Raw genomic sequence first — 17156 nt, 5'->3', positions numbered from 1 at the left:
CCGCCTTGCAGCTCGACGTTGCTCATGTCAGCGCGTTCATAATAGATGTTAAAGGCCTATTCCATATGACTTGGGAATTAGTGAAGAGATATGTAAAGCCTGGAACACTGATTTGTTTTACTGTTAATGCTCCCATCATGACTTGAAATAATAAGCTCCCAAAGAACTCACTTGCTAAGCGATATCTCAGGTGTAACTGGGCTCTTAGCAAAGTGGTGGCCTTGGAAACCCAGTTTCACTCTTCTCTTCCTTGCTGGGCGCAGCGCCTTCCGATTAAGGTTGAGATTCATCCCAGAGCTGAGGTCTGGCTGTTACTCGTAGGGCCACTTGCAGCTTTCCAGCAAGTCGTACTTCTGCCAGTTACCTTCTGTGTTTAAATGTTTCTGGATTATGGTTGGGGTGCTGTTGATACTTAATATTTGATCACGGTTTGTTCTTTTTCAAGATCCCTTGCATTTCCATATGAATTTTAGGATTTGTGCAGCAACTTCTTTGCAAAAAGGCAGCTGGGGTTTTGACGGGTTGCATTGACTCTGTAGATCAGTGTGGGGAGTGTTGCTGTCTTAGCAGTGTTCAGTCTTCCAATCCGTGAACATGAACGTCTTTCCATTTATTTAGGGCTTTCATTGGTTTTGATGATGTTTTGTAGTTTTTTGTTTGTTTGTTTTGCGGTACGAGGGCCTCTCACTGTTGTGGCCTCTCCCTCTGCGGAGCACAGGCTCCGGACATGCAGGCTCAGCGGCCATGGCTCACGGGCCCAGCGGCTCTGTGGCATGTGGGATCTTCCCAGACCGGAGCACGAACCCGCGTCCCCTGCATTGGCAGGCGGACTCTCAACCACTGCGCCACCAGGGAAGCCCCTGTTTTGTAGTTTTCAGGGTACAAAACTCTTGCACGTCCTTGGTTAAATTTATTCCTAAGTATTTTATTCTTTTCTGTGCTATGGTAGATGAACTTGTTTTCTTAATTTAATTTTCGAATTGTTTACTGGTGGTGTATAGAAGTACAGTTTATCTTTTTTATTGAAGTATAGTTGATTTCCAATTTTATGTTAATATTTATTTTTATATATATACATACGCACACACACACCCGTTCTTTTTTATTTTCTTTTCCATTATGGTTTATTACAGGATATTGAATATAGTTCCCTGTGCTGTACACTAGGACCTCGTTGTTTATCCATCCTGTATATAACAGTTTGCATTTCCTAACCCCAAACTCCCAGTCCATCCCTCCCCCACCCAACCCAGGCCCCCTGCATTGGGAGCATGGCATCTTACTCACTGGACCACCAGGGAAGTTCCTTGGCTATGATTTTTGATCGTTGATCTTGCACTCTGAAACTTTGCGAAACTCATTTACTGGTTCCAATAGGATTTTCTATATATAAGATCATGTCATCTGTGAATAGACATAATTTTCCTTATTCCTTTCCTGTCTGGGTGCTTTTTCTTTTTCTTGCCTCGTTGCCCTGGCTAACAGCTCCAGTCCGCTGTTGAATAGGAGTGGGGAGTTGGGCATCTTCTTCCTGATCTCAGGAGGAAAGCTTTCAGTCTTTTGCCCTTAAGTATGATGCCCCCTGGGGGTGTTTTGAGGATGGCCTTTATCAGGTTATTATTCCTAGTTTGTTGAGTGTTTTACTATGAATGGGTATTAGATTTTGTCATTTGCTTTTGTGCATCTGTAAGGTGATCGTGTGGTTTTTGTTCTTCATTCTAGTGATATATTCATTGATTTTTTCATATGTTAAGCCAGTTTTGCATGACCTTGGTCATAGTGTTTAATCCTTTTTATATGTTGCCAGATTCAGTTAGATAATATTTTGTTGAATATTTTTGCATCTGTATTGATAAGGGATTTTTTTTTTTTTTTTGATACCTTCATCTGGTTTGGGTTTCAGGGTAATACCAGTCTCATGGAATGAGTTGGGTAGTGTTCTTGCCTACTCTGTATTTTGGAAGTTTGTGAAGAATTGGTTGTTTTTCTTCCTTACATTTTTGGTGGAATTCACTAGAGAAGCCATCTGGGCCTGGAGTTTTCGTTGAAAGAAGTGTTTTTTTTGTAGAATCTGTAGTGATATGTCCTCTTTTAGGCCTGATGTTGGTAATCTGCATTTCTTTTTTTCCTTCATCAGTTTAGATAGAGATTTATTGATTGATCATTTCAAAGAACCCATTTTTGCTGTTATTGATTATACTCTATTGTTCATTTTCTATTTCAGTGATTTTGGTCTTATCTCTTATTGCCTTCTTATTTAGGGTTTAATTTGTTCTTATTCTAACTTCTTAAGATCTTTATTCTCACTTTTCTTTGTTTCTAATATACATAATATTGTAAATTTCCTTCTATATATACTGCTCTATCTGCATCCCACAGATTTTGATAATCTGTTCATTACCATTCAGGCCAAAGCAGTTTTCTGATTTTTCTTGTGATTTCTTTTTACACCTCTGAGGTATTTAGTAGTGTGTTTAATTTCCAAATATTTGAGGAATTTCCTGAAATGTTGTAATTGCTTTCTATTTTATTTATGTTGAGATCAGAGCACATACTTTATATGACTACAGTACTTTTAAATTGCTGACTTTTTGCTTTTGTTTTAAATGGCTCGGCACAAGGTCTGACTTGGTGAATCTTGTATTTGCCCTTGAATGGAATGTGCATTCTGCCTTTGGGGGACCTCTTTTCTGTCAAAGTTGAGTAGGTTGCTGCGGTTGTTCAGGTCTTTTGTATCCTTTCTGATAGTCTGTTTATTTGTTCTCTCAGTTACTGAGAAGAGCACTGAAATCTCCAAGTATAGTTTTAACTTACCTGTTTCTCCTTTCAAGTCTGCCAATTTTAACGGCAGGTATTTTGAAAGTCTGCTGGTTACAAACATATTTGTGATTGCGTGTCTCCCCTTTGGTGTTATGTCCCTCTTTGTCTGGTTGTATTCATCGTGCTGAAACCTACTTTGATCTTAAGATGGCCTTTCTCGTTATCATGTGACTTGTCCTAGGTTGGCACACCCTTTCTCATGATTTACATGTGACTTGTCTGCACGTCTGTATTTAAACAGAGTGTTGTAGACTGCCCATCACTGGGTTTCATCCTCTCAACAATCTTTGCCTTTTTATGGGACATTTAGACAGTTTAGATAATTAGTTATCAATATGGTTGGGTTCCTGCCCTCTTGGTATTTATTTTCTGTTTGTTCCATCTGTTTTTTGTTCCATTTTCCCCTCTTCCTGCCCTTTTTCGATTGGGTATTTTTTTAGTATTCCATGTTATCTCCCCTTTTGGCCTATTAACTATACTTATTTGTGTGTGTATGTTTTAAGTGCTTGCTTTGGGTGTACAATAAGTACTTTAATAGTCTATCTTCCGATAATCTACTTATTTATAGATAATGTAAAACCTTAAGACAGTGTGCTTTCCTTTCTCCCCTCCTGTTTGTGCTGTTGTAGTTATAAGTTGAATTTCTGTGTGTCGTAAACCACACAATTTATTCATAACATTTTTCTCTGAATTATCTTTTAAATAATCTTTTTAGAAAATGAAAAAATAAATGTCTTTTCATTTTAAAAGATTTCATCTCACGTAATTTTCTTTTGGCCTGAAGAACTCTTTGACTCTTCTCATGCTGTGCATCTGTTAGCCATCGACCGTCTTGGATTTTGATTCCATGAAAGTATCTTTCACCTTCAAGAATGTTTTTGCTGAATATAGAATTCTAGGTTGACAGATTTTTTTCTTTCAGTGCTTTTTGGGTGTTATTTCATTGTCTTCTGGTTTACTTCACTTCTGATGAGAAGTCTGCATGACTCTTATCATTGCTGTTCTGTGTGTTTTTGTCTTCTTTTTTTTTTTTTTTGGCGTGGTTACCTTGAAGATTTTCTCTATTAGTTTATTAGTTTGTTTTGATTTGATTAGATTATTAGTTTTGATTAGATTATCTACCCTTTGGTGGGATTTCCTTTGTGTTCATCATAGTTTGGTTCATTGAGCTTCTTGGGTCTGTGAATTTGTAGTTTTTAACATATTTGGAAATTTTCCAGTTATTATTCCTTCAGGTATTTTCTTCCCTCCCTTTTTTATGGGATTCCAATTACTCGTATGTTAGATTGCTTGATACTCTCCCATGGGTCCCAGGGCCTTTATTAATTTCTTTTTGTTTCTGTGCTTCTGTTTCTTAAAGTTCACATGCCTTTGTTCCTGTAGCATCTCATCAGCTGTTGAGATCACCCAGTGACGTTTTCTTTTTCAGATCCAGAAGTTCCATTTGATTCTTTAAAATATTTTCATTTCTTGCTTTGTTTGCTGCTGTTTAATTCTTGAACTTATTTATAATATCTGCCCTACAGTTGGTTCTTCTCTGCTTGCTCTGTCATTTCTTGGACTGTTTCTAGTGACGATTCTCTTCTCACCACAGGGCACATTTTCCTCTCTGGATGCCCAGTACGTTTTTTTTTTTTCTTTTGGTACGCGGGCTTCTCACTGTTGTGGCCTCTCCTGTTGCAGAGCACAGGCTCCGGACGCGCAGGCTCAGCGGCCATGGCTCATGGGCCCAGCTGCTCCGTGGCATGTGGGAACTTCCCGGACCGGGGCACGAACCCCTGTCCCCTGCATCGGCAGGTGGACTCTCAACCACTGCGCCACCAGGGAAGCCCAGCCCGGTACCTTTTTATTGGATGCTGGACATTTTGAATGTGAAGTTTTTGAGTGTCTTGGTTTTGTTGTTTTCCTTTAAGTAGTGTTTAAGTATGTTTTGATAGGCAGCTATTGGTGCATTAACTTGGTCTTTTTGAGGCTTGTTTGAAAGCTTTGTTGGGGCAGATGTAAAGTAGCCTTTACTCTGGAGCTAGTTTAGCCCTGCTGTTAAGGTGTGTTTCTCTCTGAGTGTGTCGTGAATGTTCCAGGTCACTATGGCTGGCTGGGGCTCCGACGTATCTCTCCCCTGTGTGCATTCCGAAAACTGTCCATCTCCCACCTGCTTGGAGGTTTTCTTTGCCCACCATCATGGATTTCGCCCCATGCGTCCTAGCTAAGGTCAGCCCTTTGCCGACTTCTCAGCACTGTCTCCATGTGGCTTCCTCGTTTCCAGTGCTCTGCTCCATACATTCCAGCCACGCTGCCTTCCTGACACTGATCCTTGTATTCCTGACTTAGTAAGTCCATCAGAATGTGCTTGGGTTCATCATTTTTCTGCTGTTGTCCAGACATTGCCTCCAGACACAGAATCGGGTCAATTTTAGGGTTTATCTCACTGGTTTCCCTTTTCTCGGTGGTTGTTGTGTGGCTAGGCTACCTCTTGCTCTGGGTCTTAGATGGTCACTTTGTAAATTTCTGTCCAGTTGTATAGTTGTTTATGGTAGGAAGAAAAGTGTAAAACCACTTACTCCGTTACAGCCAGCTACGGAAATCTCATTGTTTATTTATGATGAGGCCTGTAGCTCACTGCCTAGGGCTGAAGTTGAATGGAACTTTTTTGCTAAAGGTTCGCTGTTATTCAAAGTTAAGGAAAAGTCTGGTTTTGCTTTTTAATTTTTCGTTGTTGTTACAGACGTATTTCAAGACAATTAAACCTACCCTGCTTACTCTTTATTCTTTATGAATAGGCAGTATAGCCAACCAAGTTTTCCACCCAGTGATGTTTGACAAATGTATTCAGATTCTAAAGAAGAGCTGGCCTCAGGAATCCAGCTTGAATCCGAAAAGAAAGAAAGAACAACTGAAGAATGCTCAGGCCAACCCAAGGGAGAGTAGGAAGAGAGGAAGGCCCCCCAGGAAAGAGGAGATGGAGGTAAGAGGGAGTGGAGTCGTGAAGCATATCTGATTTACTTAAGAATTTATATTAAGGTAGGGTTTCAGGGGTCACGATTATACCAAAGCCCTAGCGTGCCGTCCGCCATCCCTCCCGTAGGACTTGCAGTCGCCTCATGTACCGCTGAGCGTATGTTCCCCTTACCATCTTCCCAACCTCCCCATCATCTCTCTCCCGCCTTGTTCCCAGATGTGCTCACCACAGGCCAACAGGTGTGTTTGCCACATTATTTTATTGTCATTAGAGACGGTGGTCGAAGTATCCTGAGGACTCTCGTCCATAGAACATAATAGAATAACGTTAATTCCTAATTTTTATGTGACTAGGTAGGGTGGTAGAGGTTCATTGACACCAGAACTTCTAAGAAACCCAAGAAATCTCACTGACGTGTAAGTATGGAACTAGAGCTTCCATCTGGTCCAGTGGCTAGCAGCTGCGGCTGTGGAGACCCCAAGCAGTCGAGGCACCTGGTCAGCAACCCAGCGCCCACCTGGAGTTTCACTACCCTTGACTGGGTACATTGAAACCAGTCGGGACAAACTGTTAGGCAGTACTACACAGTCAGCTGTACATTTCTTCATAATCTAGATGGATGAAGTGATTGAAGAACAAGAGGATGAAGAGAATATTTTTTTTTCTTCCCGAGACCTTTGTCAAATTCGAAATGCCATCTTTCACGTCTTGAAGAATTTTTTAAGGCTTCTGCTCAAGTTTTCCCTGAAAGAAAAGCCACAATGTATACAGAATTGTGTAGAGGTAAGTGAGAATTCCAGGAACCTTGGGCAAGTTCAGAGAGCGAGGACACGGGCTAATACTTAAAGAGTGGGAAAAACCAGGCCTTTTCTTTGTCTCTGTTTTCCAGGTCTTCGTTGCATTGACTAAGTTTGAACCAGTTCACGAATTTCATGTTACACAAGCCAGGTGAGCCATTAAATCTTCCAGTGCTAACATTTAATTATGGTACAATGAGTTTTGCTCCATCAGAAGCCTTAATGCCATTTTACCCTAATTGGCGCACAGGTAGAATTTATTCATTTAGATATAGCTTATAGGGTTAGGAGCTATTCCAAGTGAAATCACATCCATTAACTAATCTTTAGCTTTTTTTTTTTTTTTTTTAGAAACCTTAACCAAGCAAAATACATACCAGAACTGGCCTATCATGGATTGTATTTGCTGTGCTCCCCAATTCACAGAGAAGGAGATAAGGTAAAGGAGACAGGACCCCACTGAGTTACTGGTTGAAGTGAAAGCACGCGGGTCGTGGGATGCTGGAAGCTTCTGATGTGATGCCGTGTGAACTCACTAGGTCATTGTCATGACTTGAGGACGTTTGTATAATGAAAATCATCCCCATCACTACGTGGTGCCCACTGTTCATTCCAGGCTTATATCCAAGTACCTGGTGGCCACAGGAAGTTCTTGTTGGGTTAAGGCATAAAGAATGGTTCCAGTGTGACCTGTGTAGAGGAAAAGATAAGCTACTGAGCATTACTTTTTTTTTTTTTAATAAATTTATTTGTTTTATTTATTATTTTTGGTTGTGTTGGGTCTGTTGCTGCATGCGGGCTTTCTCTAGTTGCGGTGAGTGGGGGCTACTGTTCGTTGCGGTGCACGGGCTTCTCATGGCGTGGCTTCTCTTGTTGTGGAGCACGGGCTCTAGGTGCGCGGGCTTTGGTAGTTGTGGCTTGCGAGCTCTAAAGTGCAGTCTCAGTAGTTGTGGCTCACGGGCTTAGTTGCTCCGTGGCATGTGGGATCTTCCTGGACCAGGGCTCGAACCCGTGTTCCTTGCATTGGCTGGATTCTTAACCACTGCACCGCCAGGGAAGCCCCCTGAGCATTACTTTTACAGAAGTATTTACCAAACTCTTCTGAGAAGAAGAGTTAGACAGTCACAGACTTCCCAGTTTCCCTCAGCAGTTCCCGCGTGCCCCTGTATTTATGTTAGTGTTTGTGTTTTAGTGGATGATTGTGCAAACACGCTCCTGGCTAGCATTCATATATGGATTTGCCCCCAGTGACCTTCGAAGCCCTGCAGCTCTGGACACTGGAGTTAACGGCTTTTTAAGCAGTAGGGTGTTACTAAACCTGGATGTTGTTAATGAAACAGGAGTTTGCAAAAAACGTGACGGACCAAGGTCCTGTGCTTTTGGTGGCTGCGATACACCTAGTTTCCAGGGGCAACGATGTGTGAATGAGAAGGCCCTGGGCACTCAGGGCTCTGCATTTTGTCCAGACTTGGGCCTCACCCCTCACTGCCTGTATGTCCTCCTGTGAGACCTCGGTTTCCTCATCTGGACAAAGAGGGTGAAAGGCTTCCCTTCCTCGTGGATTTCTCAGGAGGATTACAGGGAAGAATGCCTCTGTACAATGCCTGCTGTTTAGAAAACGTCCCATATTTTGTTATTATGTCATTGTCACTTCTCTGTTTGAAATATGGATGTGATAACATTCACAGTAAAACATAATTCCTGAGCCCTTTTTAACATTTTAGAAGATAAGGAGGTTGGGAAATTATCCTTTCAGGCAACAGTGTCTCTAAGGACATGGTGTTCTTCATTGTGAAAGTGCTGCCCTGATGCTGGGCGACATTGGCTGTGGCCTGACCTTTAATTACTTGACTTCGGACAACTCACCTTGGGAGTCTTTTATTATGTATAAAGTAGAAATTATAGTAAAAGTATTAACAAAATGGAAAAGCCTTGCTGACCTCGTAGAGTTGAGAGGTTTCAGAGAAAGTGTTGTCAGATCTAGTAACACATGGACATGCTTAATGCAATACCTGTCACATATTTGGTTTCCAGTAAATTGTTTTATCTACTGGATGAATGAATTAAGTAGCTGAGTAAATGATGTGTGATGGTATATTGGAAGGTGCGCTGTAAGCTTCAGGTGTAATACAGGTGTAAAGAATCATCACTTTCCTCTTTTCTGTAAGGGGTAATCAGTAGCATCCTTTGCCCTTCGTAAGTTACAACTAATTCTCTATAGTCCCTAATTTCTGGGCTGGAGTGTGAGAGGGGGAGCAGAGAAGCCAGCTGGAGTTCCTATCATTATCTGTAGGCAGCACTTTCACACTGCTGCGTTGTGCATGTATTGATACCTGGTCATCGTCCAGGAAGTGCATCCTTAGTGTTGAAGCAAAACCTACATCAGCCTCATGTAACTTCAGGTCCTTGAAGTGGTTCACTGTGGTCTGCATCACGGTCTCCAAGGCCCTGGGATTCTCTGTCATGCCTTAAACTGAATTTTCTTTTCTCTTCCAGGTTATCAGATGTGTTTTCCATCGAATGCTCTATGTAATATTAATGTTAGAAGTGGGCAAAGGCTCCCATCACGCCCCCCTTGCCATCACTTCTCCGGCCATCAGTGGTAAAAACCAGGCAGTCCAGTTTGTCAGGTGAAACACACACAGCTTGAATCTTTACTCTCTGTCCCTCCCCCTCAGTCTTCTGGGCCCTGTACTAAACCAGGATTTCTGACACCTTTAGAAATTAAGAAATGTCTGGGCTGTTTGTGGTTCAGGGTTCAAAATAAAGCACTTGGTAGCTCATCTGGTTTGTGTGGTCTGGGGTGTTGTTGCGGGGATGAGGGGTCTGCAGTTTGTGGGCCAGCCTGTGAAGTCAGCTCTGAGTTCTGACAGCGGCCTTAGTGTTAGCCGCTCCAAGTCTGCCTCCGCCTTTTCTTTTTCTCTCTCCTCTTAGTCTCCATCTTTTTGTTCCTTGCCACTTTTTTTTTTTTTTAACTTCTTTAGCAATAATTGATAGACTAATTCTCCCCTCAAGAGTTACTTAGCTTCACTTACGAAGTCCTGTGTCTGGGCTTTACTGGGGAAGACCCGTTTGCTGTGTCCTCGGCTTTTCTTTTCTGTTAACTGGCTACTCGGCAGCAGCATGGAGGTGGTGGGAAGAAGGGGAAGATGTGTATGTGAGAGTGTGTACATACCTGGAAGCAGCCGCGGTGCGTGCTGTGGGTGCAGACGTGGGGTGTGGATGCTTCAATCCAGGTGCAGTCTGATCCTTGAGCGAGTGTCTCGTTAAGGACTTTTAAACATTAAATAACTAAGATGTTTTAAGTAGAAACACTCATTTTAGTTCTTCCATGAATTCATGATGTCACAAATTGCAGTAATATTCCTATAATGGTGCAAGGAAACTTAACACTGAAAATGGGTCCAATCTGGGCTTATAATAGTTTCTTTTGGGGTTACAGTTTGGAGAGGTACTGTTAGAAATGCATTTCACTGAGCTACCACTAGGTGGTACTGTGTCTCAGTCTATCCTCTACCTCAAAAGGATATATTTCAGCCTTAATATGAAACGTCGTCGGCAGTCCAAGGGCCCTGTGAGGACTGCACCCCTGCCCCTCCCTGACTGGCTGGCTGCTCACAGCAGCTCGGAGAGCACCTGGGGCGTGGTGACTGGTGTTCTGTTGTGACACTTTGTCTTTACAATCCATGCACTCGCAATGCTTGCAGTATAGGGGGAGATTGTTTTTAATAGTTAGGATTTTGAAAAGGTAGAAATTTCTCTATTTTTGAGAACAGATTCAAGGAAAATTGCTACTTTATTGTCATTATAGGTGTATTACAAACCGTGGCTGTGTTTCTTTTATAGCTCACTTGTGGATGAACTAAAAGAAAGTATGTTTCCAGTCCTTCGTGTCTTACTCCAGCACATCTGTGTCAAGGTACTGTTTGCTTTAATGAGAGTGTATAAATACACATGAAGGTAAACATGCGTGTGTGTTCTTGGAAATGAGTCTACATCATTACTAAATGTTGTTTTATTTAGTATATTCACTAGGTGTTCCCCTCTAGTGTGGTTTTCGGGGGAAAACAACTTTTTATTTTGGAAAATTTCAAATATAAATAGAAATAGAATAGTGTGACGAACACTGTCTTCAGTGATTTTGTATAAGCTGTAACTCCTCCAGCACATACGCACGCTGGATTTTTCTTTTGAAGCAGATTTCATCATACCCTTTCAGACATAAATATTTCATGTCTCTGTAAAGGATAAGAACTCGTTAAAAACATAAGCACAAAATATTAACACACCTAAAAAATTCACAGTAATTCCTTAATATTGTCCAGTATCCGGCCAGTGTTTACATTTCTACTATTGTCTCATAAATTTTTGTAACAGTTTGGACAGATGATTCTTTACCTGAACTCTATGGACCCTAGGGGTCCGTAAACTCTTTGAAATTAGGCGCTGAGTAGTGGGCGTACAGGTTTCTTATACGCTAGTTTCCCAAGGGGTCTGAGACCTAGAACTGGTTAGTCATTTCTGTAACATGTAAACGCTCGGCACTGTCGCCGAGCCAGGCACACTCAGCGATCGTCCAGTCGCACTACCACATGCATCTCCGTCGTCCTGCTTTGGGTACTGGCTGGGCAGCTTCTCAGGGTCTGTGTTTCAGGTGGTCGATAAATCCGAGTACCGGACCAGCGCAGCTCAGTCCCTGGTCCAGCTGCTCAGCAAGCTTCCTTGTGCGGAATATGCTTCTTTCGTGGCCTGGCTTTATGGATATTCACGAAATGCCAAGGTAGGAGCTACATCTGCGTGAAATTGTGGCTCCTGGCTCTGCAACCTTCTAGTGACGGCTAGATCTGAAGATCTGTTTCTGAAGATTAGTTTTCTTTGTCTCTGACGGAGATGCGTGCGATTTTGCTTTACCAGATCCCGTACCGGGTGTTCACTCTTGATGTTGCCTTGGCTCTGCTGGAACTGCCTGAACGAGAGGTGGACGGCACGCTGCCCCCAGAGCATCAGAAGTTCCTGAAGCATAAGTTCTTGGTGCAGGAAATCATGTTTGCCCGCTGTGTAGACAAGGCTCCGACTGTGCGCAGCAAGGCACTGTCCAGTTTTGCGCACTGCCTGGAGTTCTCTGCTACAGCCGCGTCAGAGAGCGTCCTGGAACTTCTGGTGAACAGTGAGTGTGCCGAGCACCATGAGGCCGGGTCTGGCTCCTGCTGGTCCAGAAGCTGTGGTGGCAGAAATAATAGATGTGCTGTGATAGACTGGGACCCTCAGAGACCCTTTCAGTAGGTTTTACTGTCGAATGACTTCTTAGACGAGCCTTACTAAGCAGTTAACGTATTCTCGACCTCAGGCTGAGGTGGTTGGCCGCTGTCACTATTCCTTTGCATCGTTGGTATTGGCTGTATTGGGTCTGATGACCAGTTTAATGCACAGCCAAGGAGAACACTGAACTGTCAGCATTTAGACTCTGTCTTGTCTTCAGGCCTAATTATCTGGGGTTTGATTCCTCTGTAAATATATATGTATGGTTTTTGATACTAAGACTTTTCTCTCTTATCTACTTGCTTGCTTTTAGCTCCTGCAGTTTCAGGAATAGAGAGCCACCATGACGCTTCACTGAAAAATTCATCAGGTAATGAAATGGGTCAATATATTGTCAGATATTGAATAATTGTCCTTTTAATTAAAGGACTTGCTGAATATTTGAATGTTTTTTCCTATCTCCATATTACCTGTTTTAATACTGCACTTTTTTTCTTCATCAAAGAAATTGAAATTCATTTCAGTAATGATGTGTAGTAACTTAAACGTGAAATATGCCATGCTTATGTTACTTAAAGGTATAACAAGTTTTTACTGTACTGACTGGGCCTTTTTAAAATTTATTTTTAAGCTTTTTCCTATCAGAGGCAGACATTTAACCCTTCTGGAGGCTCAGAGGTGATCAATATAGACAACAGTGGTGAAACAGCTGGATATAGGGGTATGTCAGATTTTATCCCTATCAGATGAGTAATAACTATTGGATTTCAGACAACTGTAAGTAGAACCTCAAAACCTTGGAATTTTTTTCTGACTAATTCACCCTCAAGAACTGGAACTTTTTTTCCCTTAAAAGTAGAATAATTTTTATTTTATATCTTTAATTGATGTCTTTGCACTATACTGTATTTCATTTTAAGATAAAGAATAAGCTACATTTCCCTTGTCGTGTACTGAAACCCAGTATTTCTGTCACACTTAAGAGAATGTTAGCAAATATTTTATTTCCTTAGTGAAGTCCATTGTTCTGAACACTTGGGCTTGCTGGCCAGAAAGGACCAGTTACTAGGAAAGGTGCAGTAGAAATTAAATTTGTGTTTGGAGAAGAGTCATCACGGAAGAGGGGAAAAGATAAACGGTACTATGGTACTCACCCTTGTGTCTATTTTTTATTCCTTATTTTTCCACCTGGCATCTTGACTCTGATTAAGCCATCCCAGAATCCATTTTTAATACGTGGTAGGGAACTGTGAGCCCAAGCTTCCATTGAAAAAGTTCAGAATTTAGGTAATTTCTCTTCACCTGCAGTATGAACTGTTCTTTAATGGGTCATACACATCGTGTGGAGTGGTTATAGGGTGCTCTCTCCCGTGGATCCCAGCACGGGATTCTGAACACAAATGATGCCTGTTCTCTTTCAGTGACTTATGGAAGCCAGAATAATCTGGGATGGTAAAGTGTCAGTGTGATTCGGGAGGGAAGAAACACACCTGGGCTAGGTAGTAGGTAGACCTGAAGCTACTCTCAGATTCTGTTTCTGTCTAACTGTATGGTCTTGAGAAAGTCACTTTACTTTTCTGGGCTTTTCCTTCACTTATACTACGACACAGCATAATGCAGTAGGGGAAAAACTACATTAGAAATGAGAGGCAATCTGAATTCTTATCCCAACACTGCTACTAAAGAGCTGCATGACCCAAGACATGGGAGTCAGCAGAACTCCCTGCCTGCTTGTCACTTCTGATACTAACACCTTCCCTGTCTTTCACAAAGGGCTGTTGTCAGGTTTATAGAAATTATGTTTAGAGAAGTGACTTTAAAAGAAAAAAGAGGGAACATTTGCAGAGGATAAGTGATACAATGAGATTTATTAGTTTATTTGATAAACATGTATGTGGTCCCTTCCAATCTGTGCAAGGCATTGCAGGTACAGACTGTGACAAAACATAGTTCCATCTCTTAAGGAGCAGTGGGAGAGGCAGGTATGTGTGTACGTAAAATCGTAATATTGTGAGATGGATGCTGAAGCACATGTAAAGTGCCATGAGGATCATTGCTTATCATTGCAGCCTGGAAGATTACGTTTAAATGACTAGATATTAGCATGTTTTACTCAAATTCAGAGCAATAACTCTATGTATAAACAGATTCCCTAAAATATGTAAAGAAATTTAATCTGGAAAAATGTCTGGTTTAATTCCAGTCTGAGCAAGTTACAGATTCACTGTTGCACAGACAATGGCGAACACTATTGAGTTGTACTGATTTAACGATGCTTCCAAAGTATAAACATTTGCCAGATGTATAGCGACCATGTTCCCATCTTACTGTTTGTTGTTTTTTTAATAAATGTATTTATTTTATTTATTTATTTTTGGCTGCATTGGGTCTTCGTTGCTGCATGCGGGCTTTCTCTAGTTGGCAGTGGGCGGGGGCTACTCTTCGTTGCGGTGCGCGGGCTTCTCTTTGCGGTGGCTTCTCCTGTTGCAGAGCATCGGCTCTAGGTGCATGGGCTTCAGTAGTTGTGGCTCGCGGGCTCTAGAGCGCAGGCTCAGTAGTTGTGGCACACAGGCTTAGTTGTTCCACAGCATGTGGGCTCTTCCCAGACCAGGGCTCGAGCCTGTGTCCCCTGCGTTGGCAGGTGTATTCTTAACCACTGCGCCACCAGGGGAGTCCCCTATCTTACTTTTGATAAACTAAAGTGACTTTTTTGGGGGTGGGGCTGTGTTGGGTCTTCGTTGCTGCACGCTGGCTTTCTCTAGTTGTGTCAAGCGGGGGCTACTCTTCGTTGCGGTGCGCGGGCTTCTCGTTTCAGGGGCTTCTATTGTTGCAGAGTACAGGCTCTAGGCACACAGGCCCTAGAGTGTGCGGGCTTCAGTAGTTGTGGCGTGTGGGCTCTAGAGCGCAGCCTCAGTAGTTGTGGCGCATGGGCTTAGTTGCTCTGCGGCATGTGAGATCTTCCCGGACCAGGGATTGTACCTGTGTCCCCTGCATTGGCAGGTGGATTCTTAACTACTGCGCCACCAGGGAAGTCCCTAAAGTGACATATTATTGGTATTAACTATACTTTAAAAAATTTGTATAGTTACTACATGCCAGTCACTGTGCTAATAAGTACCTTTGTTGGTGTTCTTTGGTTTTGTTTTGAGAGAGAATTCACATATCATAAAATTCACCATTTAAAGTGTATTGAATTCAGTGGTTTTTAGTATATTCATAAAATTGTGTAATCAACTTCCAGAAACTTTTCATTAGCTGAAAAAGAAACCCCATACCTGTGAGCAGTCCCTCTCCATTCTCCCCTCCCCCCTGCCTCTGTCTCTGTGGATTCACCTATTTTGGACATTCCACATAAATGGAATCCTGCAACATGTGACCTTCTGTGGATAGCTTCTTTCATCCACCACTCGTTTTCAAGGTTCATGCGTGTTGTAGCATGTATTAGTAGTCTGTTCCTTTTTACGGCTGCATATAGTCCATTGTATGGATAGACCACATTTTTTGTGTTCATTCAGTCTGGCGGTTCCTCAGAACGTTAGACATAGAGTTACCACATGACTCAGCAGTTCACAGATGGCATGATCTGATACGATTCCTGAGTGTGCACCCTCAAGGAATGAAAATATATTCATACCCAAAACTGGTACAAGAATGTTCATAAGAGCATTGTTCATAATAGCCAAAAAGGTGGAAACAACCCAAATGTCCACTTAACTTTTTTTTTTTTTTTTGCGATACGTGGGCCTCTCACTGTTGTGGCCTCTCCCGTTGCGGAGCACAGGCTCAGCGGCCATGGCTCACGGGCCCAGCCGCTTCGCGGCATGTAGGATCCTCCTGGACTGGGGCACGAACCCGTGTCCTCTGCATTGGCAGGCGGACTCTCAACCACTGTGCCACCAGGGAAGCCCCCCACTTATCTTTTTGAGGTGAAAGTTCTTGATCTATTCTGCATCCAAGTTCCTCATCAGCTATAATGTGCACATATCTTTTTCTCATTCTGTGGGTTATCTTTTCACTTCCTTGGTGGTGTTCTAAGAGTTTTATAGTTTTAGCTTTTACATTTTTGTCTTGGTTCAATTTTTTTTTTTTTTTTTTTTGCGGTACGCGGGCCTCTCACTGCTGTGGTCTCTCCCATTGCGGAGCACGGGCTCCAGACGCACAGGCTCAGCGGCCATGGCTCACGGGCCCAGCCGCTCCGCGGCATGTGGGATCTTCCCAGACCGGGGCACGAACCCACGTCCCCTGCGTTAGCAGGCAGACTCTCAATCACTGCGCCACCAGGGAAGCCCTTGGTTCAATTTTGAGTTAATTTTTGCATATGGTGTGAGGTAGGGGTCCAGCTTTTACATGTGAATATCAAATTGATGGAGCACCCTTTGTTTAAAGGACTGTTTTTTCACCTTTGAATGCTCTTGGCACTCTTGTCAAAAATTAGTTGACCATGGGCATATGCGCTTATTTCTGTACTCTCAATTCTATTCCATTGATATTTCATTGTCCACCTGTATGCCGGTACCACTCTGTGTTTATTACTATTGCTTTACAGTAATTTTGAAATCAGGAAGTGTGGGCTCTGCATCCTTGTTCTTGCTTTTCAGGATTGGTTTGGCTATTCTGTGTCTCTTGTATTTCCATATGAATTTTAGGTTCGGCTGTCAATGTCTGCAAAAAAGCCAGGTTGCGTTTTGATAGGGATTGACCTCTTAATCCATGTGGGGTGTATTGCCATCTTAAAAATACTGAGTTTTCCAATCCATGAACAAGGGGTGCCTTTCTATATTTAGGTCTCCTTTAATTTGTTTCAATGATGTTTTATAGTTTTCAGTGTATAACTCTTGCTCTTTAAACATATTCCTAAGTATTTTATTCTCTTTGATGCTATTGTAAATGAAATTGCTTGCTTAATTTCAGTTTTGAATTGTTTATTGCTAGGTTTTACAACTGATTTTTGATGATTGATCTTGTGTCCTGTGACACTGTTAAATTTGTTACTAGCCTTAAAAGGTTGTGTGTGTGTGTGTGTGTGTGTGTGTGTGAGAGAGAGAGATTCCTTAGGATTTTCTACATATCAGATCATGCCATCTGCGAATAGAGTTATTTGTTTTATCCAGCCTGAATGCCTTTATTTCTTTTTCTTTCCTATTTTCCTTGGCTAGGACCTCTAGTGGTGTTGAAAAGAAGTGGGGAAAGCAGAGGTCCTTGTCTTCTGTTCTTAGAGGGAAAACTTTTCGTCTTTCACCATTGAGTGGTTAGCTGTGAGTTTTTTCAGATGGCCTTTATCGGTGTGCAGGAGTTTCCTTCTGTTCTGAGTTTGTTGAGTG

General features: G+C 42.3%; 1 protein-coding gene across 3 annotated transcripts in view; it reads left to right on the top strand.

The window, feature by feature from the left end:
• NCAPD3 (non-SMC condensin II complex subunit D3) overlaps positions 1-17156 on the top strand; it is a 57603-nt gene that overhangs the window by 5927 nt on the left and 34520 nt on the right. For all 3 annotated transcript variants that reach the window (XM_089915841.1, XM_022556174.2, XM_030764508.2), the window contains exons 4-13: positions 5601-5785; positions 6395-6562; positions 6669-6727; positions 6928-7015; positions 9073-9206; positions 10423-10495; positions 11231-11356; positions 11491-11743; positions 12149-12205; positions 12467-12556. In XM_089915841.1, coding sequence (XP_089771967.1) covers positions 5601-5785; positions 6395-6562; positions 6669-6727; positions 6928-7015; positions 9073-9206; positions 10423-10495; positions 11231-11356; positions 11491-11743; positions 12149-12205; positions 12467-12556 — 1233 coding nt within the window. The remainder of the gene's footprint in view (positions 1-5600; positions 5786-6394; positions 6563-6668; positions 6728-6927; positions 7016-9072; positions 9207-10422; positions 10496-11230; positions 11357-11490; positions 11744-12148; positions 12206-12466; positions 12557-17156) is intronic.

This window comes from Delphinapterus leucas, chromosome 7 (genome assembly GCF_059928025.1).
Source record: "Delphinapterus leucas isolate spDelLeu-1000000601 "Yukka" chromosome 7, BTC_Dleu_Yukka2, whole genome shotgun sequence".
In the NCBI taxonomy this organism is placed as follows: Eukaryota; Metazoa; Chordata; class Mammalia; order Artiodactyla; family Monodontidae; genus Delphinapterus; species Delphinapterus leucas.
Note: the sequence above shows the minus strand (reverse complement) of the source record. Positions and strands in the feature narration are given on the sequence as shown.